The sequence below is a fragment of the Moschus berezovskii genome, chromosome 22 (assembly GCF_049115385.1).
Source record: "Moschus berezovskii isolate FMDL1 chromosome 22, NW_MosBer_1.0, whole genome shotgun sequence".
NCBI lineage: Eukaryota > Metazoa > Chordata > Mammalia > Artiodactyla > Moschidae > Moschus > Moschus berezovskii.
Window position 1 is genome coordinate 38,175,623 of NC_142481.1, and position 23,607 is coordinate 38,199,229.

At 49.2% G+C, this 23,607-nt stretch overlaps 1 protein-coding gene across 1 annotated transcript in view; it reads left to right on the forward strand.

Annotated features, from left to right (window-relative positions):
- The window catches only part of PLLP (plasmolipin), a 33,372-nt gene that overhangs the window by 6,812 nt on the left and 2,953 nt on the right, over positions 1-23,607 (forward strand). Inside the window, exon 2 of the mRNA XM_055412695.2 lies at positions 21,522-21,695. Coding sequence (XP_055268670.2) covers positions 21,522-21,695 — 174 coding nt within the window. The remainder of the gene's footprint in view (positions 1-21,521; positions 21,696-23,607) is intronic.

The following is a 23,607-nucleotide window of genomic DNA, read 5'->3' on the forward strand; positions in this document are numbered from 1 at the left end:
ACTTGGCTGATCCCAGAGACTTATATGGAGTAAGTATAAAGTGAAGTGCACATTTCTTCTTCTTTTTTTAAAAATCTTCCTCCAGCCTGGGGGAGAAAGGTGATCTCCTGGGTTTGCATGTGTGTATGCTAAATTGCTTCAGCTGTGTCTAAGTTTTTGCAACCCTATGAACTGTAACCCGCCAGGCTCCTCTGTCTATGGGATTCTCCAGACAAGAATACTGGAGTGGGTTACCGTTTCCTCCTCCAGCAGATCTTCCTGACCCATCTATCGAACCCATGTCTTTTATGTCTCCCGCATTGGCAGTCAGGTTCTTTATCACGTGGGGAAGCCCCACATGGGTTTACTGATGAAGGAACAGACTTAGAGAGGTTGAGGAACTTGTGCAAGGACACATGGGGTAGAGTGGCCAAGCTGTGATTTGCACTCGGGTCTGAGAATCCAAAGCCTGGCTCTAGCTGTGCTTCCTTTTGTTTTGGGGATTTTGTTTTGTTTTGTTTTGTTTTTTTGTGGGAAATGGGGTGCCTTGGAGGGGAAGAAGAGGAAATTCAGCATGGGAAACTCATCAGAGGCCAGGGCCACCAGGGAAGGCTTCCTGATAGAAATGGTCTCTGAAAGGTTTAGTTATGTGAAAGGGGTAGTAAGAAGGAAGTACAGAGCAGATGAACCTTGGAATATCTCATATAAAGGCCCAGCAGTCAGAAGGCTTGGGACATAGAAGCCCTATGAATGGTCTGAGACAGTAGGGCCATTTGTGTTTAGAAGCTTCTATCCTATCCTTGGGCTTCCCTGGTGGCTCAGAGGTTAATGCGTCTGCCTCCAATGCGGGAGACCCGGGTTCGATCCCTGGGTCGGGAAGATCCCCTGGAGAAGGAAATGGTAACCCACTCCAGTATTCTTGCCTGGAGAATCCCATGGATGGAGAAGCCTGGTAGGCTACAGTCCATGGGGTCGCAAAGAGTCGGACATGACTGAGTGACAGAACAGAACAGATCCTATCCTTGGGGCTTTCCCAGTGGCTCAGCGGTGAAGAATCCACGTGCAATGCAGAGATGCAGGAGATATGGGTTCGATCCCTGGGTCGGGAAGGAGGAGGAAATGGCAAACCTCTCCAGTAGTCTTGCCCAGCAAATCCCATGGACAGAAGGGCCTGGTGGGCTACAGTTCATAGGGTCATGCAAAGAATGGGACATGACTGAGTGACTGAACATACACACACACAATTCCCAGTTAACAGGTGAACAAACAGATTGAAAGCTTCACTTGCCACTTGATCACAGCGATCCATGGGCGGTAGTGAGAGGACTGGTGGAACAGAGAAGCTTGGTTTCAAATCCTGGCTCTGTGATCTTGGACAAGTTCCCTAATATCCCTTAGCCTCAGTGTCCTTGTCTGGGAAATGGTGATGGTGAGATTGTGGGGAAGGTGGAAGCTGATGCCTGCAGAGGGCTTAGCACAGTGTGTGTTAGAATGAAGGGAAACTATTAGGATTCACAGGGTCGTAGAAATCTAGAGCTCTTACGCTTGCTCCCAAAGGTCCCTGGGTGTCTCCTCAACAAGAGCTTGTATGCTCCCAGGGACAGGGAGCTCAGTCTCTCTAAAGGATACCTGCTACATCCTTGTGCACCTGGGAGTATGGGAAAGTTCTTCCTCTTGGTAATCCTGGATCTCGCTCCAGCCCCACAAGGCATGGCAGCTCCTCTCCAGGTTGGAGGCAGGACAGGACCTGAAAGTCAGCTCTTTATCCTGGTGAGACAATGTTGTTGAGGTCTGAGAGGTGCGAGCAGAGGTTGGCCATGCTGGGATCGCAGTGTTGGGGACTCGCAGGGTTTTCCTTAGCATTGAGTTTTGTGGGTTCCATCTCCCTAGGGCAGCATTCCTGATGCTGCCTGCTCCCCACCTTCCTCCATGCTCCACTGTGTGGAGCACACCGGTGCCTGTATTGTTAGCTCCGCCTACCCGCCCCACTTGTGGTTGGGGGATTCTTGAATGTTTGGAGTCAATTTGTAATTATATAATCAATATATGGACACGTTCTCCTCAAAAAGCAAAAACCTATTACAGATAAGACTAAAATTATCCTTGGATCCCCTGCCTGTCTCCCCAAGGGAACTGCTGTATTGGGGTGTTTCTATTTCTTTTTCCCATGCATTTGAAAAAACACCGATGGCTTAATTCTGTATCCTTTGTTCAGTTGCTTGTATTATACCCAGGGCACCTGCATCTCTTCAAGCTGTCTCCCTCCTTAACTGTTCAGGCTATTCCAGAATGTCACTGGTTGGACCCTATTTCATTTAGCCATTTCTCTATTGATGGGCCTGGTTTTTGTTTTGTTTTTTATTTATTTTGAGCTTCCCTTGTGACTCAGCTGGTGAAGACTCCTCCTGCAATGCAGGAGACCTGGGTTCGATCCCTGGGTTGGGAAGATCCCCTGGAGAAGGGAAAGGCTACCCACTCCAGTATTCTGGCCTGGCCTGGAGAGTTCCATGGACTGTATAGTCCATGGAGTCGCAAAGAATCAGACACAACTGAGCAACTTTCACTTCACTTTTTTTATTCTTTGTTTTTTTAAAACTTTTAATTTCGTTTGGGGTATAGGCAGTTAACAATATTGTGACAGTTTCAGGTGAACAGCGAAGGGACTCAGCCATACATATGCATGTATCCATTCTCCCCCAAAGTCCCCTCCCATCTAGGCTGCTGCATAACACTGATATAGCATAACAGTGCTGTACAGTAGCACTGTGTAAATGTTGATGGGCCCATTTTTTGAAAAATGCTTTTATTCTTTTAAAAATATATACAGACATATAGTAGAAACATTTCAGCTGTCTAAAGGGCTATTAATGAATACAAAGGGTTATCAATGAATATATAATCTCTCATCCTGGTTGGTCACTGCCCACACCCCCATCCCTGGCCCTCCACCCAGGCATTATGGGTGTGGCGTTCCAGGGTGAGTCAATGGGTTATTTACACAAAGCACAGGTAGCCCCACCTGTGCCCTTGCAGTCTTTCCCTCCTGGCAATATACCTAAGGATGTACTGTATCATTGCACAGAGAACTACATGTGTCTTTCTTTTTTCATCCTTTCTTTTCTTAATTTCTTTAATAGATAATATATTTGCAACAATCCAGAATAAAATAGAATGGGAAAGAGCTCCGTGAGCGATCTCTGTCCCCTTTGGTTGGAGTTGCCTCCCCCATGCCCACTCTGTTCTATTTCCTGTGTACACCCCAGCCTCTCCCCACTTTACCCCAGGGCTGTCATCTAACCAGGTGGTGCAGTGGTATAGAATCTGCCAGCCACTGCAGGAGACTTGGATTCGATCCCTGGAGAAGGAAATGGCAATCTGGCTCCGGTATTCTTGCCTGGGAAATCCCCTGGACAGAGGAGCCTGTCAGGCTCAGTCCATGGGGTCGCAAAGAGTCCAACACAACTAAGCAACTGAGCACATGCACACAGTCTATCCAATCTATTTTTCTGCACTTTCCTTTTTTCACTTAAAAATGTCATGGAAGTCTTTTTTTTCTCCCCCAGCACTCCCCGCCCCTTCAAACCTCTATTTGGCTGCATTGGCTCCTAGCTGTTGTGCAGGCGCCAGAGTGAAGGCTTAATTCCTCCACTGCACGTGGGATCTTAGTTCCCAACCAGGGATCCAAGCCTTGTCCCTGCATTGCAAGGGAGATTCTTAGCCGCTGGACCAACAGGGAAGTCCCTGTGGTGAAGGTCTTTTCGTCCCAGTGTGTGAACCCTGATCACCTCTTGAGGCCTCTGGAGCAGCCCACCGTGCAGCTGTGGTGTGAGTTGCGTGGCCTGTCCCTCTGTTGACAGAGGCTTGGTTTTCCACTCTTGCTGTTCCATGCTCTGTTACACTGGATAATCTCACCCAAGCCATGGAGTACATCTGTGTGGTACATTTATGAAAGTGGGACTGTAACAGGAAGGAAAGCGGCAGGGCACATCTTTTGAAAGAATGACATAGCCCAAGGGCATGACATAAACCAGTTAGAATCAAATGGGACCAAGATGGCAGGCCATCCCAGGAGGTTACTTTTATTCTCCTCCCTCTAACCCTTACAAGTGCTGACCCTTTATTCCCAACTTATAACTAGATCAACTCCAGCTCATCCTCAACACCATTGAGGACATCTTTGTGCCGTTTCTTTGAGACAACTTTTGGGCACTACAACCAGTTGGGAGACTATCTTGGAAGGGATGGCATCTAAAATTCTAAGTGTAAATATTGACCAAATTATGTGGTGGATTTTAACTTAAGGGTAAAATTTTGGATGGAATGGGAGTTAGAGACGTTATCTCAATTTGGGTCTGAAATGAGTCAGGCGGCATCAGTCCCAACCAATACCCCCCTGGGTCTTATCCTCCAGGATTGGGAAAGTTTCAGACTACTGGGATAAAAAACAAAGAAACTTTTTAGGCTATGTAATCATATTTGGCCATGATATGAGTTAGGAAGCCAAGAAAAGTGAAAAAAGTGAAAGTGAAGTTGTTCAGTTGTGTCTGACTCTTGTGACCCCATGGACTGTAGCCTAACAGGCTCCTCCGTCCATGGGATTTTCCAGGCAAGAATACTGGAGTGGGTTGCCATTTCCTTCTCTAGGAGATCTTCCCGACACAGGGATCAAACCTGGGTCTCCTGCATCATAGGCAGACACTTTACTGAGAAGCCAAGAAAAGTGGCCATTAAATGGGTCTCTGAGTTATGATACTATATTGCAGCTAGATTTATATTGTATAAGGAAATTTAAATGGAGTGTGCTTCCGTATGTTCAAATTTTCATGGCCTTGTATTTAGACAGTGAGACCCAAAAGGAATTTAAGGCGTATATAGTTTAGAGGGATAATTCTAGTAAGGAGACAGAAGACATTTTAACTGATCTACCCTATGGACGAACAAAGCTAGTGGAGGTGTTGGAATTCCATTGAGCTATTTCAAATCCTGAAAGATGATGCTGTGAAAGTGCTGCACTCAATATGCCAACAAATTTGGAAAACTCAGCAATGGCCACAGGACTGGAAAAGGTCAATCTTCATTCCAATCCCAAAGAAAGGGAATGTCAAAGAATGCTCAAACTACCGCACAATTGCACTCATCTCACACGCTAGTAAAGTCATGCTCAAAATTCTCCAAACTAGGCTTCAGCAATATGTGAATCATGAACTTCCAGATGTTCAAGCAGGTTTTAGAAAATGCAGAGGCACCAGAGATCAAATTGCCAACATCCGCTGGATCATGGAGAAAGCAAGAGAGTTCCAGAAAAACATCTATTTCTGCTTCATTGACTATGCCAAGGCCTTTGACTGTGTGGATCACAATAAACTGGAAAATTCTGAAAGAGATGGGAAACCCAAACCACCTGACCTGCCTCTTGAGAAACCTGTATGCAGGTCAGGAAGCAACAGTTAGAACTGGACATGGAACAACAGACTGGTTCCAAATAGGAAAAGGAGTACGTCAAGGCTGTATATTGTCACCCTGCTTATTTAACTTATATGCAGAGTACATCATAAGGAACGCTGGGCTGGAAGAAGCACAAGCTGGAATCAAGATTGCTGGGAGAAATATCAATAACCTCAGATATGCAGATGACACCACCCTTATGGCAGAAAGTGAAGAGGAACTCAAAGGCCTCTTGATGAAAGTGAAAGAGGAGAGTGAAAAGGCTGGCTTGAAGCTCAACATTCAGAAAACAAAGATCCTGGCATCTGGCCCCATCACTTCATGGGAAATAGATGGAAAAACAGTGGAAACAGTGTCAGACTTTATTTTGGGGGGCTCCAAAATCACTGTAGATGGTGAGCATGAAATGAGATGCAGCCATGAAATTAAAAGACGCTTACTCCTTGGAAGGAAAGTTATGACCAACCTAGATAGTATATTAAAAAGCAGAGACATTACTTTGCCAATAAAGGTCCGTCTAGTCAAGGCTATGGTTTGTCCCGTGGTCATGTATGGATGTGAGAGTTGGACTGTGAAGAAAGCTGATTGCCGAAGAATTGATGCTTTTGAACTGTGGTGTTGGAGAAGACTCTTGAGAGTCCCTTGGATTGCAAGGAGATCCAACCAGTCCATTCTAAAGGAGAGCAATCCTGGGTGTTCATTGGAAGGACTGATGCTAAAGCTGAAACTCCAATACTTTGGCCACCTCATGCGACAAGTTGACTCACTGGAAAAGAGTCTGATGCTGGGAGGGATTGAGGGTGGGAGGAGACGGGGACGACAGAGAATGAGATGGTTGGATGGCATCACCGACTCGATGGACATGAGTTCGAGTGAACTCCAGGAGTTGGTGATGGACAGGGAGGCCTGGCGTGCTGTGGTTCATGGGGTCACTAAGAGTCGGACATGACTGAGCGACTGAACTGAACTGACTGAACCCTATAGAGCCATCTAAAAGTTAAATCCTCTGCAAGGAGGAGGCAGAGCTTCTCCTTGCCTAGTGGGAGGAACCATTACCTCAGGGGAAGACACAGCTAAGGATGAAAAGAGGCCCCACCCTTATTCAGGAACTTCTTTGTACCCTGAGTTACTGAAGTTCAGTTCAGTCGCCCAGTCATGTCTGATTCTTTGCAACATCATGGACTGCAGCTTGCCAGGCTTCCATGTCCATCACCAATTCCCGGAGCCTACACAAACTCATGTCCATTGAGTCAGTGATGCCATCCAACCATCTCATCCTCTGTTGTCCCCTATTCCTCCTGCCTTCAATCTTTCCCAGCATCAGGGTCTTTTCCAGTCAGTCAGTTCTTCTCATCAGGTGGCCAAAGTATTGGAGCCTCAGCTTCAGCATCAGTCCTTCCAATGAATATTCCGGACTGATTTCCCTTAGGATGGACTGGTTTGATCTTGCAGTCCAAGGAATTCTCTAGCGTCTACTCCAACACCACAATTCAAAAGCAACAATTCTTTGTTTCTCAGCCTTCTTTATGATCCAACTCTCATATCCGTACATGACTACTGGAAAAATCATAGCTTTGAGTAGACCTTTGTTGGCAAAGTAATGTCTCTGCTTGTTTATATGATTGTCATAGGTTTTTTTTAATAGGTTTGTCATAGCTTTTCTTCCAAGGAGAAAGTGTCTTTTAATTTCATGGCTGCAGTCACCATCTGCAGTGATTTTGGAGCCCAAGAAAATAGTCTCTCACTGTTTCCATTATTTCCCCATCTATTTGCCATGACGTGATGGGACCAGATGCCATGATCTTCGTTTTTTTGAACGTTGAGTTTCAGGTCAGATTTTTCACTCTCCTCTTTCACTTTCGTCAAGAGGCTCCTCAGTTCCTCTTCACTTTCTGCCATAAGGGTGGTGTCATCTTCTTATCTGAGGTTATTGATATTTCTCCTGGCAATCTTGATTCCAGCTTGTGCTTCATCCATTCCAGCATTTTGCATAATGGACTCTGCATTTAAGTTAAATAAGCAGCGTGACAATATACATCCTTGACATACTCCTTTCCCAATTTGTAACCAGCCCATTGTTCTATGTCTGGTTCAAACTGTTGCTTCTTGACCTGTATACAGATTTCTCAGGAGGCAGGTAAGGTGGTATGGTAGCCCCATCTCTTGAAGAATTTTCAACAGTTTGTTGTTTGTTGTGATCCACACAGTCAAAGGCTTTGGCATAGTCAATAAAGCAGAAGTAGATGTTTTTCTGGAACTCACTTGCTTTTTCTATGTTCCAGCAGATGTTGGCAATTTGATCTCCGGTTCCTCTGCCTTTTCTAAATCCAGCTTTAACATCTGGGAGTTCTCAGTTCATGTACTGTTGAAACCTCGCTTGGAGAATTTTGAGCATTACTTTGCTAGTATGTGAAGTGAGTGTCATTGTGCGATAGTTTGAACGTTCTTTGGCATTGCCTTTCTTTGGGATTGGAATGAAAATTGACCTTTTCAGCTAGCACTGTCAATGATATAAGTTACCAACCAATGCCCCTACAGTTTTGCCTCTGAGAGAAGTTCCTGATGGAAATTGAGGAACAATATGTGCCTATGTACCTACTCAATGTCTGATCTAAGTGTGGCAGAGGACAAGTTGGAAAGTTTTTCTGAGGATCCTGAACTCTTTACAAACGAATTTACCCCATTAGTAAGATCTTTTGATCTCACCTGGGGGTACTGAACAGATTTTACTATCCCTTTGCTGCACCCCTGAGGAAAAGCAGGATATAATACTGGCAGCCAGAGCCCATGCAGGCCAACTGGCAGCCAGCATCAGTCCTTCAAGCCAACAGGGCCACGCAGTGCACTGGGTGGGGAATGATGCTGTCCCTGAGGCAAATCTGCAGTGGAATTACCAGTTGAATTCTACTGATAACAGACAGATGGGACCATATGAATAACTGTTCAATAGAGAGTATGAAGAAACTTACAGTGAAACCTGTTAATTATGAAAAGGTGAAAGAGGCCCAACAAGGACAGGATGAAAAACCTGCAGTCTTCCAAAGGAGATCAGGGGGAGACTTCAGGAAGGACACCTGAGCTTTTAGGAGTATATCCCTCCTCCTCTGAGGGACGGGCCCTTTTGGCTGTGCATTTCATAGCCCAGTCTGCCCCAGCCATCAGGCCCAAAATTCAGAAAGCAACTGCTGGTCCTCAGACTCCAATGAATGATGTGTTCCACTTGGCTTATTTGGTTTTCAATAATGGGGATATGGTTGAAAAGACTGAATGCACCCAGAGAAGTATGCAAGGGACCCAAATGATTGCAATGGCTTTGTCTGCTCAAAGACCACCAACTAGGAGGCTGCCCTTTCTTGGCCAGTCTGGTCTTGGTGGACCACGAGGCCCATGGGTACCCATACAAGGCCAGTGTAGCCTGTGTGGACAAAAGGGGCACTGGAGGAAGCACTGCGGTTGATGTGTCCTTGGCAAGTAGCCAGGCTTTGGCGGAGGGAATGCCGCAGACACCAGGGAGCAGAGGCCCCTCAACCACTGATGGTTTTGCAATCAGACCACCAATGGGACCCCAGGCCAAAAGTGACTCTGCCTAGAGATACCATCTACATAACTAATGTCAAGCCTCGGGTGATCATGGATATGGCTTGGTAGAATTTCTTATAGACACTGGTGCAACCTTCTTAGTCTTAGCTCAAAGGATTGGAAACCTTAGCTTCCATACCAACAGATAAAACACAGGCAGTTTTAAAAGTCCTAGGCTTGATAGAGGAAATGCCACAACCTTGCTATACCAAGGGAAAAAATTGGGCTAAAAATAGGGGGTTAATAAGTCAAAGGGGATGGTATATGTTAGATGAAAATACTGTGATTCCACAAGCTCAGCAATGGAAAGTAATCAAGGTTTTATATGAAACTACCCACTATGGAATTTACTACAAAGATTGCTTGTGGGTAAAGGAATGAAAATGGTGGTGGCCCAGATTACCAAATCATGTGACCCATGTTTACAAAATAATCCTAGAAAAATGCCACCCTCTCCTCCATTATTGGAGAAGGCAACAGCAACCCACTCCAGTACTCTTGCCTGGAAAATCCCATGGATGGAGGAGCCTGGTAGGCTACAGTCCATGGGGTCGCAAAGAGTGGGACATGACTGAGCGACTTCACTTTCCCTTTTCCCTTTCATGCTTTGGAGAAGGAAATGGCAACCCACTCCAGTGTTCTTGCCTGGAGAATCCCAGGGACAGCAGAGCCTGGTGGGATGCCATCTATGGGATCGCACAAAGTCAGACATGACTGAAGCGACTTAGCAGCAGCAGCAGCCTCCATTATTTAGACCCATTCAACACCAAGGAGAACTGGTAAATTGATTTCACTCAGATGCCCAAGTCCAGAGGAAACAAATATTTAGTAGACACATTCACTGAATGGCTAGAGAATTTTCCCACATGGACAGAAAGAGTAACAAAGAATTTGATTAAAAAGATAATCCCACCTCAGATTACCTCAATATATACAAAATGATAACGAATCTCTCCCAGATTTAGGAATTATTTTGGGAAAATGGTTTGGGTTCTCATGATCATGACTAAACTTCTGAAACAGAAACTATGAGGTCTCTCTGTGTGTGTGTGTGTGTTCATATGTGTCTATATGTGTGTTCTAGATGTATTAATACTGCCAAAAATTAATTCACAAAAGAGCTCTATTTAATTGACTTAAAGGAAATTAAATACTCACATAAATACTCAAAAATACAAAATAATCTGGCCAGAATTAATTTCAGTCTCATGTTATCTGAAAAATACTCAGAACAAAACTGATATCTGGTATTGAAAGTGGTTTAAGCTTTTTAGTGTGATTAATATAGGCAAGGAGTTACATGTTATCAGGATTTTCTAAGACTGAATTAAATTTAGTTGGGTAAATGGATTTTGTTAGGAATGGGCTAAAATAAAATAAGACTGGATTTGATTTCTCCCTCCAAAGTATTCTTGAAATGCTTCTTTTGACAAACAGATTGAGATGAGTTTCTTTGCCTATAAGTGATTTGTATTTGGTTTTGAGATCTTTAGGGAAAAAACCTTTAGGTTAGGGAAAAGTATTGTCTCCCAGTGACTTATGATCTCATATAACTAAAAACTAACTTTGGGATGTTAGAGGGCTCCTGCGTTATCTCAAAGAGAAATATTTAACTAGGGTTATTTGGTATGTTATGTTAAATGTGATTATTTGTAATTCTGGTTATCGTAACCAACTTTATCGTACACTGTAATCAGATGTTTGACCATGCCTTTTGAGTCTTTGTCATTTATACGTATTTATGTACACTGGTGCTGGTTCAAAAAATGCTTCATCATCTAGAAGATACATAGGAAGGCTAAGGAACCAGTTACCGCAGTTCTACATCAAGATGGCTATGTAGGGATTTCAGCCCATGTAGACTAAAACAAGGAGCCTCCCTTGTCCCTGGGGCCCCTAGATCAGGTATCCAGAATTACAGAAGATGGACCTTCTCTTCTGCTTCCCAAACTGGGTTTTGACTGGGTTCAAGTTCCAGCACATGGGCTCAAGTCCCAGTCTGGTAAATGGTTTCACCCCAACGCTATTCCCAGCAGGCAGAGAGGCCAAGTCTCACGGGGCTAATGAAGTGCCTGTGATCCCCGCAGCCAGCTCTCTCTGGAGGGCCAATGGCAGGGACCAGCCTAGGGTGCTGAAAACATTGCTTCTGCCATCCCCTCAGGGTTCAAGGACTGCCCCTGCCTCCAGGGCACTGATATTCCCTCCCAGTTAGTCTCCAGGGAGTGTCCCTACCTTCTGGGATTTGGAATTCTTCTATCTGCTGAGTCACAGAACTGGCCCCACCATTAACTGTGCATAACCTTGGGCAAGGTTCATCTTTTCCAAGTGACTTGGTTTCCTCATCTGTGAAATGGGCCATATAAAAGTGCTTTATGTAAAGAGCTGGGCTTCCTGGGAGTGAAGCACTGGGGCAGGGTGGGGGGAGGGGTTGGAGTTGAGTTGCACTTGACCTGGGCTTTCAAGGGGCCTAAGGCCTTCCTGGGATCGCTCTGTATGGCTGTTAGGGTATTTGTGCTGGGGAGAAGGCACAGACTGGCCTTCTGGGGAGACCAGGAGACCCCAATAGAGGGAGGTGGGGAGGGTGGGAAAGCAGGCAGGTAGGGTCTAAATTTCTGGAACCTCACTGAGGGGCACTTCTGCTGCTGCCTCTGGGAGCCAGGGAAGGCCTTGGAGATGCCTCAGGGGGCCTCCACCTGCCTCCACCCACCTGGGGCTGTCTGTGGAGGGGACCTGATTAGTCTCTGGCCCCAGAGTGCTGCTTGAGCTTCAGGTTGGGGAGGTTTCTCTAGAATCCCGAGAGAGACCCCAGAGGAAGATGGTGGCAGTGGGCTCCTTGACATTCAGTCTGCACGCAGCGGCTGGAGGTCCCTGTTAGGGAGCTTGAGGGGTGGCAGGGCCGTGAGGGTAGGGGTGTAGAAATCTCTTTCATCTTTAATTCTGTAACTCAGGACTCAGGAATAAGAAGCAATGTGATAAAGGCTCTGTTTGGAAAGCCCTGGAGGTGACCCAGGCCCTGAGTCATTGTTCCCCTCCTCCCCTTCCTTCTTGGCAACCCAGGCTGGGAGTTGCATGCTTGTGGGTGGGGACCCTGGCTGCCTGACTCTCTTCCCCAGCCCTGCACTCCCTGAAGCCTGTAACAGCGCCTGGCACAGAGCGGGCCCTTGGGGAAGAGATTGTTCAGTGACTCGATGTGGTAACTTACGTGCCTGCTTTTTAGGTGACAAAAGGGAGGTTTGTAGGAGTTAGATACCAGCCTAGACCCGGTCAGTTGGCTCCAGGCTGGGTTATGAACCTGCCCTGGTGTGGCCTGCAGAGTACACAGTGGGAATTCCAAGGAGCCTATCCCTCTGCAAGGGGAGGAGGTGGGGTGTGGAGTTGTGGTAGCACCCCGCTGCCCGGCGCCTCTGTCCCCTGCGCCTTTGTCTCCTGTGACACAATGGGTGGCTTTTTGTCCCCATAAAGTCCCTTTCACCATAGGGAGAAGGGCCAGAGCGGGGGTGGAGGCCAGGCCAGGCCAGGCCAAGTTCTGAGTGTCCTGAGCTGCCCAGATGTGTCCCTGTGCGGGGGAACCCCAAGAAGGGTTCACGTGGTCCCCTGGACCTCAGTTTTCTGGAAGGTGCAATGGAGAGAAGGGAGTCCTGGGGGCTGTTGGATGGGCCCTGCCCTCAAATTGTTCCCAAAACATTTGGTTTCATTCAGTTCAGTTCAGTTCAGTCGTGTCCGACTCTTTGCGACCCCATGAATCTTACCAATGTTTAAAAAACTGAAGATTTCATGTAGAAATTTGGATTTCTAATGTCTCTTTAAAAATTAGAAGTTCTTGGGACTTCCTTGGTGGTCCAGAGGTTAAGGATCTGTGCTTCCACTGTAGGGGGCACAGGTTCGATCCCTGGTTGGGGAACTAAGATCCTGCATGTTGTGTGGTGGTTGCAATCCAAAAAAAAAGTTCTGGCTATCCCAGGCCTGTATTCCCCCAGACATCAGCTGGTTGCTCTCAGCTCCACAGACCTCCCGTGGCCCACCTTAGTCATTTCTGTGACCTGCCTGTGTTGGTGGCTGCTGAGTTTGAAACCACAATGTTAGCTCTGGGGCACAATGTGCCCCCTCGTGCCACCCCACCCCCCAACTCTGGGGTTTACTCCCTCTAAGCCCCAGGCTGTCTAGCAGCCTTCCTAGTCACTCACAACCTCTACAGCCGTTAACTTTTTTCTTTATTTTTACCTGCATGACATACCTATAAGGTGGTTGCAGGAAGGGGGATCCATTCCAGGGCCCAAGAGTGGGCTCTTGTCTAACACTCTGAAAGGAATTGTCCAAGGAGACACACGTGTTGACAAAGCAAGAGACTTTTTTGGGACGGGGCGCCCGAGAGGAGAGCAGGAGGGTAAGGGAACCCAGAACTGCTCTGCCATGTGGCTTGCAGTCTTGGGTCTGATGGTGACGGGGTTTGTTTCTAGGCCAATTCGTTGTCTCTGGCCAATCACTCTTGACTCAGGGTCCATTCTGGTGGTGCTTGCAGCTCAGCCAATATGGGTGCCAGCGAGAAGGATTCTGGGAGGTGGTAGGACACTGAGAGGGGACATCTCCTTTTGACCTTTCCCAACTTCTTCTGGTTCGTGCTGGCCTGTTAGTCCTGTGTTCCTTACCAGGACCTCCTATTGTAAAATAAGTCACGCACATGGTTACGATGGTGCCTGACCAGTGAAACTACACTGGCTGGTTTCAGTCGGTGTGCTTCCCTAATAAGGTGAGCAGCATAGGGGTACGTTCCCAACCTTATGTGTCAGATGAAAAAACAAGCCAAAAAGGTTAGGTGACTCTATGATGAACCTCGACAGTGTATTAAAAAGCAGAGTGTTCACTTTGCCAACAAAAGTCTATATAGTCAAAGTCAAAGCTATGGTTTTTTCAGTAGTCATGTATGAGTATGAGAGATGGACCATAAAGAAGGCCGAGCGCCAAAGAATTGATACTTTCAAACTGGGGTATCGGAGAAGACTCTTGGGAGTCCTTTGGAGTGCAAGGAGATCAAACCAATCAATCCTAAAGGAAATTAACCCTGAATATTCATTGGAAGCTCCAATACTGTGGCCCCCTGAGGCGAAGAGCCAACTCATTGGAAAAGATCCTGATACTGGAAAAGATTGAGGGCAGGAGGCGACAGAGGATGAGACGGTTGGATGTTATCACCGACTCAGTGTGCGTAAGTTTGAGCAAACTCTGGGAGATAGTGAAGGACAGGGAAGCCTGGCACGCTGCAGTCCATGGGGTCACAAAGAGTCAGACATGACTTGGCAACTGAACAACAATAAGGCCACCCAACAAATCTCAAGGGCTTTACTCGGCCCAGAGAATGGAGAGTATTAAAAGGAGAGTTGAGTGACCGTCTTGGGGCAGGAGAGGGGTTAGCGAGTGCTCCTGGGATTGGTAGAGTCCCTTCAGTCGGTATGAGGGAGGAGAGGCTGTGGGTACCCCTGGAGGAGGCCTGAGTTGAGGAGTGTCAGGCCTCAGACTGAGAGGAGCCTTGGAGAACACTGGGCAGCCCTCCCTGCTTCTACTGTACAGCCGGGAAGACTGAGGTCTAAACCGGTGAAGGTTCTGCCCTGGGACCCTTAGTCTGTAAGGAGTGGAGGGAGTGTAGCTGCAAGAGGAGTCCTAGGGTGGGGTTGGGTTGCATTCTGCTCCCCTTCACCTCCACACCTCCACCACCTTTGGATAAGCCCAGCTGCCTTATCTGAAAGGTGGGCGGGGCCACACTGATGGGCGGGGGTTGGGGTTGGGGTGGGGAGGTGACCCTTATCTGCCAGGAACTCTGCTTGGTGCTTAAGGTTAAATACGTTCATCTCACCAAGCCTCACACCACTAGGAACTGCACATGCTATTCCTACCCTATCTACTGTAGGAAACCAGGCACAGAGAATGGACTGGAAAACCCAGATTCCAACCTCTCCAAGTGATAATGACATTAGGGCATGTACTGAGTGTCAAGCCTGTGTTGGGTGTTGGTCTGAGTGCCTTTCGTCCATTACTTCATTTACATCTACCCTTGTAAGGTCGGCACATTTTGAAGATGAGCACACAGAGGTACAGAGAGGTTCAGCAACTTGCTGGAGGTCACACAGCTCGTAAGCTGGCAGGGCCAGAGCTTGAACCCAGGGAGTCAATAGACCAACTTTTCATCAGTTAATGCCAACATCTCCCAGTTAAATCAGATCAAAACAGCCATTCACAGCCTCAAAGAGTAGCTAAGAAAAATGTATTCCTTTCCTAGGGCTGCCATAACAAATTGCCACGAACTAGGTCACTTAAAAAACAACAGAAATTTATTGTCTCACAGTATTAGAAGTTCAAAGTCAAGGTGCTGGCAAGGTTGGTTCCTTTGGGAGGCCCTGAAAGAGAGTCTATCCCATGCGTCTGGCCAGGGATCCTTTGTTTTCCTTGGCTTGGAGACATATCACTCCGATCTCTGCCTCCGTCTTCACATGGTGTTCTTTCCGTGTATGTCTCTGTGTCCAGTTTCTCTCTTATAAGAACCTCAGCCCCTGGATTGCCCACCCCCAACTGATTGCTTCCCCCTTCAAATGCCTCATGGTCAGGCATTTGTGACTAATCCCTTTCCTCTCTGACTCAGCAGGTGCTTTTAACAAAAATCTCTGTTATCCAGTGGAGAAAAAATTTTTTGGAAGTGCAAACGTCCTGGTGCATGTGTGAATGTGACCTTTTTGACAGTGTTAGTCGCTCAGTCATGTCCGACTCTGCAACCCCATGGACTGTAGCCCACCAGGCTCCTCTGTCCATGGAATTCTCCAGGCAAGAATACTGAAATGGGTTGCCATTTCCTTCTCCAGGGGATCTTCCCAACCCAGGGATTAAACTTCCATCTCCTGCAGATTCTTTACCATCTGAGCCACCAGGGGAGTTGCCGTTTAAAGACAAAATCCCTCATCTGAAATCTTGAGGTTTTCAAGAAGGAAAGGGCATATTTTTTTTTCTCCTTCAGGAGCTCCAGACAGTTCTCTTGGTTCATCTGCAGGGGATGCCTGAGGAGGCATGGCAGGGGCCTCCCAGTTTGGAAGGGCCAAGGGGTGAGGTTTCATTCTGTGCATGTTTGTATGTGTGTATATGTCTGTGTGTCAGTCTTTGGAGAGTAAGACACACAGATGTACGTGTAGAGAGGAATGGGGACAGAGGAACATGGGGGCATGAGACAGGGACTTTGAGAGTCTGTTAAAGCACAGAGTTCTGCTCTTCCTCACCTGGCTCCTTCCCTTTGCCAACACCCCTCCTGCCACCCCCACCCCCTGCTCTCATGTCCTAGTGAGATCTTTCTTGACCTTCTTATCCCTTCTCAGCTGAATTTTCCCATAACACATTTCCTGTGCTTCCCTCGTGTACTAGGGTTTTATCTGACTCCCCTACCCTCAACCCAGCTGTAGAGTGAGAGCTCCTGGAGAGCAGGGCTTCCCATGTTTACCACTCACACAGTGGTAAGCGCTCAACAAATGTTTGGCTTTTATAATTTTTAAACAATGTTTACTTATTTGGCTGCACAGGTCTTAGTCGCAGCATGCAGGAGCTTCAGCTGTGACATGGGACCTCTTGGTTGTGCCTTGTGGGATCTGGTTCCCCGACCTGGGATCGAACCTGGGCTCCCTGCGTTGGCAGCATACTGTCTCAGCCACTGGACCACCCAGGAAGTCCCACAACAGATACTTGTTGAATGAGTGAACCCAGAGGAAGAAGGCACACGGTGGGGCCTGTGCTCAGAGAGGGGATGTTAGAATTGCATGAGGCTCTAGACGAAGCCCAGCGGGCAGGTGGCAGAGTCAGGGCTGTCTGCCTTGCCCTCTGCCTACCGCTTCCCTCCTTCACCTGCACAGTGGGGTTTACCGTTCTGGACTGGACTGTAAGACAAGTCTTCAGGCCTCTTCCAGCTGGACTGTGGGTCCACAGAAAGAGGGAGGATCCAGCGGCTCCTGCACATTCTAGAGATGAGGCCTGGACCCAGCTTCCCATGCCCAGCAGAGGGTCAGCACATGCGGGGGTGCCCTATCCTGGACTGGGTGCTCCTGCAGATTCTTGGGGCTGGGGGTGAGGGGACAGGAAAAACCAGTCTGTCAGGTTCAGATGGACCTTCCTTGTTGGAGAGCAGAAACCAAGGCAGCTCCCTGGGCACAGGGCCAGGGCGGTAAGGCCAGAGGGATGCCAGAAATTCTCACTGCTTATTCCAGCAGCTTTGTCTCCCAGAGGCTGCACTTGCTGATCTGGAAATCAGGGCTGAGCAGGAGGGAGAGGCAGAGACCAGGGAGCCGGGATGCCAGCTGGGCCTCGCCCCTCGGAGCCAGCCCAAATGTCCTCATTTTTTGTACATCACTAAGCTGGATGTTCATTGGAGGGACTGATGCTAAAGCTGAAACTCCAATACTTTGGCCACCTCATGCGACGAGTTGACTCACTGGAAAAGACTCTGATGCTGGGAAAGGTTGGGGGCGGGAGGAGAAGGGGACGACAGAGAATGAGATGGCTGGATGGCATCACTGACTCTGTGGACATGAGTTTGAGTGTACTCCGGGAGTTGGTGATGGACAGGGAGGCCTGGCGTGCTGTGATTCATGGGGTCGCGGAGAGTCGGACACGACTGAGCGACTGAACTGAACTGAACTGAACTGAAGCAGATGACACCACCCCTATGGCAGAAAGTGAAGAGGAACTAAAAAGCCTCTTGATGAAAGTGAAAGAGGAGAGTGAAAAAGTTGGCTTAAAGCTCAACATTCAGAAAACTAAGATCATGGCATCCGGTCCCATCACTTCATGGCAAATAGATGGGGAAACAGTGGAAACAGTGTCAGACTTTATTTTTTTGGGCTCCAGAATCACTGTAGATGGTGATTGTAGCCATGAAATTAAAAGATGCTTACTCCTTGGAAGGAAAGTTATGACCAACCTAGATAGTATATTAAAAGGCAGAGACATTACTTTGCCAACAAAGGTCCGTCTAGTCAAGGCTATGGTTTTTCCAGTGGTCATGTATGGATGTGAGAGTTGCACTGTGAAGAAAGCTAATCAAAGAAGAATTGATGCTTGTGAACTGTGGTGTTGGAGAAGACTCTTGAGAGTCCCTTGAACTGCAAGGAGGTCCAACCAGTCCATTCTAAAGGAGATCAGTCCTGGGTGTTCATTGGAAGGACTGATGCTAAAGCTGAAACTCCAATACTTTGGCCACCTGATGGAAGAGTTGAGTCATTGGAAAAGACCCTGATGCTGGGAGGGATTGGGGGCAGGAGGAGAAGGGGACGACAGAGGATGAGATGGCTGGATGGCATCACCAACTCGATGGACATGAGTTTGAGTGAACTTGGAGTTGGTGATGGACAGGGAGGCCTGGCGTGCTGCGATTCATGGGGTCGCAAAGAGTTGGACACAACTGAGTGACTGAACCGAAGTAACTCTTCGTAGACCAGGTTTCAGAGAAGGGTTGATCTGGGTTCAAGTCCTGCCCTGCACTGTCCTTGACTCATGGATGACCACAGATGACCATGGGCACATTTTCCTCTGAGCTCCTGTTTGAAAAATGGGGCTAATAAATAAGCCTGACTAATGACAGGGTTATGGGAAAATCAGTGAAATAAAAGGGAAGGTACTCACCTGAGTCTTGGCACATTATGAACCAGAGGGCATTACATGGTTATTTGTGACCAAGCCCATGAGTGATAATGCCACAAATTGCTAAGTGTACATTAACGTAAACCCAAATCATTCCCTTCATGATTTTTAATTCACTGCATTTTCTAACTTCCTTTCAGATAGCTGGATCCAGGCAACACAATGGCATGGAGGCCCATAAGGACCCTGTTTTAAAGCAAGGAAATAATTAGGGACTTCCCTGGAAGTCCAGTGGTTAGGGTTCCATACTCCTATTGCAAGGGGCATGGGATTGATCCCACATGCCCAGTAGCATGGCCAAAAAAAAAAGCCAAGGAGGTAATTGTCTGCCCCTGGAAGGGTCCTGCGCCTTGCTGATTTGGGAGTGTCTGTTCTCCTTTTGAGCAGTGACTCCCCCGGATCTGGGGTCTCTTGGCCCCACTGATGTGTCTGTTTCAGGCAGAGTGTCTGTCCAAAGGATGAGTGGTAAAAGCTTGGGGGTCTGGGCTGAGACACCCTGACTCTGGGTCCTCATGGATAAGGACTCCCCGGCAGTGGTGTGACTGCCCACAAGGCCCTGCTCCCTGTCCCACCTTCCTCACCACACACTGGGCCCCACGGGCCACCCAGTCTATTGGTGGTGGCTGAAGGAAAGAACTAGAGGTTGGAGGTGGGGCAGGAAGGCTGGTGGGGTGCAGTGCCAGGTGGGCATCCCTGGGAACCCACCCCTTCCCCCCAGGAGGGGAAGAGGGGCAGGTGCAAAAACCTGGAGAGAAGGGGAAGAGGGTGCCTTCCTGAGTCTCCCACTCCCACCCCTGGGTGGAGGGAGGCAAGGCTACGAGCACATTTACCGACTCAGATCTGCGTCCTCCTATAACACACAGCACCTGTGCCAGAAGGGTGTCTGGCCCCTATTTCCTGGATAAGGAAGCTGAGGCCAGTTAGCGCCTGAGCATGTGTTTACTGAGCAGCTACTATGTGCTTGGCACTGCAGGGCACTGGAGACACACCGATGCCCAAAACCCAGGGCCCTGGGTTCTAGTGGGTGACTAGAGGTGTCCTGGGGAGCCGCACAGAGACGGGGGCACTTGCCTGGCGTCCCACCTCACAGGCAGGATGAAAGCCCAGCAGCTGACTGCCAAGCCCGGGCTCTACCTCTCACTTCCGGTGGTGAGGGGAAGGAAAGCTGTCAAAGGGGCTCCTGGACTCTGGGCCTCAGCTAGGGTCACCCGTGCCCTGCCCCACATGGGAGGGGGACTGATACAGAAACTTCCCTTTAGGTCCTTGTCAGGGGACCCTCTCTGGGGGCTTTCCTGGTGGCTCAGATGGTACAGAATCCACCTGCAATGTGGGAGACCTGGGTTCAATCCCTGGGTTGGGAAAATCCCCTGGAGAAGGAAATGGCGGCCCACATCAGTATTCTGGCCTGGAGAATCCCATGGACAGAGGAGTCTGGTGGGCTACAGTCCATGGGGTCTCAGGGAGTCAGATATGACTGAAAGATTTTCACTTTAGGGGACCCTCTCTGGCTGCTCTGGGGTGAGTGACAGCTCTCCCTTGTCTGGGAAGCTGGGGAAATTTTTGTCTTCCAAACTAGCAGGCAGGGTTGGGTTTTGCTCCTGAGCAAGTAAGGTACCACCCTGCCAAGTTCCCCAGGATGCCCTTGAGGCGAGTCAGCCAACCTACCCATGTAGAATTCCCTGCGGCACTGCGTCCTCAGCTGGGAATAGTTCCTTTTTATACATGAACCCCCGTGGGTGCTGACCTTGTAGAGTCAGTATGCTCTTCATACTCACATGACGGGTGATGTGAGCACAGCACAGAGTGGTTGTGAGTTGCCCCAGTGGCACACAGCTGGCAAGGGGAGTGGGTTTTAAGTCAGGCAGTCGGCTCTGGAGGCCATGGTGTTAGCTACTCTGCACACTACGGGATGTTGGGGCCCACCTTGCCACATGCAAATGGCGTGCTAGTCCCTTCGAGTCTATGAGGCCCAGTTTCACCTGGAAGGCAGGGATGGTAGCACCTGTATGGGGCAGTTAGGAGAGTCGGAGAAGGTTGGGTGGAGGGGGCTTGGCAGGGCGCCAGGCTGATGTCACTGCACCTCTGGGCCTCTGTGACTGTGTCCCTGCCTCAGGGATGTGCTGGCGACTTCATCTTTCTTTCAGTAGCTTTTCCTAAGCCCCTGGCTGAGCTCGGGTCTTGTCCTGGGTGCCAGCATGCACTTATCAGTGAGACAGTCATTGTCTTGGGGAACTGGGCAAGCCCGGGAGACCACCCTCTCCAGGGCTGAAGGGGTCTCACTCTGGAGGCAGCAGAGTGGATGGCAGTGCTGCTGTGGCTTCTGGTCTGGGGAAGGAAACAGAATTCGTCTTGGGTGGGTGGTGCCTGAGGGGCCATGTGAGCCCAGAAGAGGGCTCTGGAACCCAGACTGCAAGAGTAGGGAAGGTTCCCTGGAGCATGCACCATTTCAGCTGGGGTCTGAAGGAGGAGTACCTTACCAGGCAAGGGCTTTGTGTACATGTGAGTGAAGTGAAGTGAAGTGGCTCAGTTGTGTCTGACTCTTTGCAACCCCATGGACATCAGGCTCCTCCGTCCATGGGATTTTCTAGGCAAAGGTACTGGAATGGGTTGCCATTTCCTTCTCCAGGGAATTTTCCTGACCCAGGGATCGAACCCAGGTCTCCTACATTGTAGACAAGACACTTTACCATCTAAGCCACCATGTGGTAGAACCCAAGTAACTATTTCTCGGGCCAATGAGAAATGTGTCCTGCAGGGGGCGCCCCATGGCGAAGGCCCGGAAGCCTCTGCTCTGTGGCTTCCCGCCTGAGCGTGAGGGGCTCTGGGAGACTCTGGCTCCGTCTCATCCCCTCCAGGTGCTGGGGCTGCTGGTGTGGGCCCTGATTGCTGACACTCCGTACCACCTGTATCCGTCTTACGGCTGGGTGATGTTCGTCGCTGTCTTCCTCTGGCTGGTGACAATCGTCTTCTTCGTCCTCTACCTGTTTCAGCTGCATATGAAGCTGTACATGGTGCCCTGGCCGCTGGTGGTGAGTCTGGATAGGAGCCCTGGGGGTGGCTCCGGGCTGACCCCTCTGCCTCTGGGCCGGCTGTGACAATGTGACCTTCCCTAAGTGAGAAGTGGTGGCTGGGGGTTGACTGAAGTCCTCGCTGGCCTGTAGAACTGAGTGGGGGCGGGGGAAGGAGGATGAATTGTTCGGGTGTCCAGTTTCTCTGAGCGCTGAGAGCTTTGAATCCAGGACAACTCAGGGTTGACTTTCTCCCACGGAGGGAGTACAAGTGAGGTGCTGTTTGGGATACTGAAAATATTTTTCCTTTTTGGGGGGTGGGCAGTCAGGGTTTGATTCTGTGGGTGCTGTGGCTCTGGCTGGGCCCAGACTGGCAGCCCTGGGCCTGCAGGCTGGGGTGAGTTGGCAGGAGTCACTGAGTGTGTGCAGGATGGGGCTGGGCGCAGGGTGAGGCCCCCACAGCCTGGCAGAGGGTGGTGTCCTCGGTTTGCCCAGGTCAGTCTCCTTAGAACACAGAGCTGAGAGTGTCCATAGGAAGTACCCTGGCCAGACACAGAGAAAGCTGCTGGGGCTTATTTTTTTTTCTCCAGCCCGGAAAACCCCTGCAGCTGGGGTCTGAGGCTTTCAGCAAGCAGAGAGGCGAGAGAGGCACATGATTGTCAGACAAGCAAGGCTGGGACTAGGCAGCATTGTTTGCAATTCAATGACTTTTGAAGCTGAGGAAACGTGAGTCATCCTCAAGACAGACCCGGTTTGTTAGATCTTGACATCACTGGTAGGAGCCAGGTGGTGTTTGCAGTGGGCACTGGGCTTGGAGGGAAGATCCTGGGGTAACGAAGGGGCAGCCTGACTTTCTGGATAGGGTCCAGCCCCTGCCCTGTGTCCTAGGAGCCTTGAAGAAAGACATCTCCAGAGATGGAGGGGCCTTGGTGTCACTGCTGTGGGGCTCCAGTCACAGCTGCTGATGGGACAGGCTCCTTTCCCAGGCCATGACGGCAGGGCAGTGCCTCACATTCCTAGATAAGGTGGAATTGGGATTGTCAAATCGGGCTTTTCTCGGATGGGGACTACAAAGCCCCCTTTAGGGCCCAGGCAAGGGGCCCTGAAGTAGAGACAAACGAGTGAAGCAGGTCAGGAGGGGCTCTGGAGAACCTGTCTGTCCACAGGAAGCCGCCTCTACTCAGCTCTGTTGTTAGTGGGAGTGCAGGTGCCAAATCTTGATATTTTAAGATTGAAAGTTTTACATGAAATCTTTAGTTTTTATATGAAATCTAATTTTAGAATGTTGGTAATTGTTTTTTAAAAATATGAGATGAACCAAATGTGCCTGAGGGCCATCGGTTTGCTGCCTTGACTGGGCTAAAAGAGCTGCTAAGAGCTGACTCCAGGGACCAGGCACTGGGGAAATGGGACCTGGGACTGGTTGTTAGCCCAGGGACCTTCCTTGCCAGCCGGCTGAGGGTCTTTACCATGGCATTTGACGTGGGGCCTAGAGCCTAGGATGTGGCCAGAAGGCAGACATAGGTTCCTCCCACTGGGGGCAGAGGTAGGGATGTGAGGGCCCCCCAGTGCCCCACCCCCAACCCTCAACCCGGGGTCAGCCTCAGAGCCAAGCCCTCAGGGGCCCCGGGAAGCGCAGGCTTGGCAGGGAGCCACCGTGGAGGAGCAGGCCCTTCAGCTGGAGCACTCAGAGACAGGCTCGGTTTGGTCTCTTGCCATCAGGAGTGAGTTTTGCCACGTGGAACTGTTGATGTTCCGGCCAGATCACTTTAGGCCCCCACCATCTCTCAGCCTTCGATATGCTTATGTTCTCTGCTCACAGGGCCTCCGGGCTGGCCCTGTGTAGACCTCTGTCTCTGGAGGCCCTTTTAGTGGGAAAAATCCACACGGTCTCCATCCTCCTCCTCAAGCCCAAGTGCCTGTTCTGGCTACT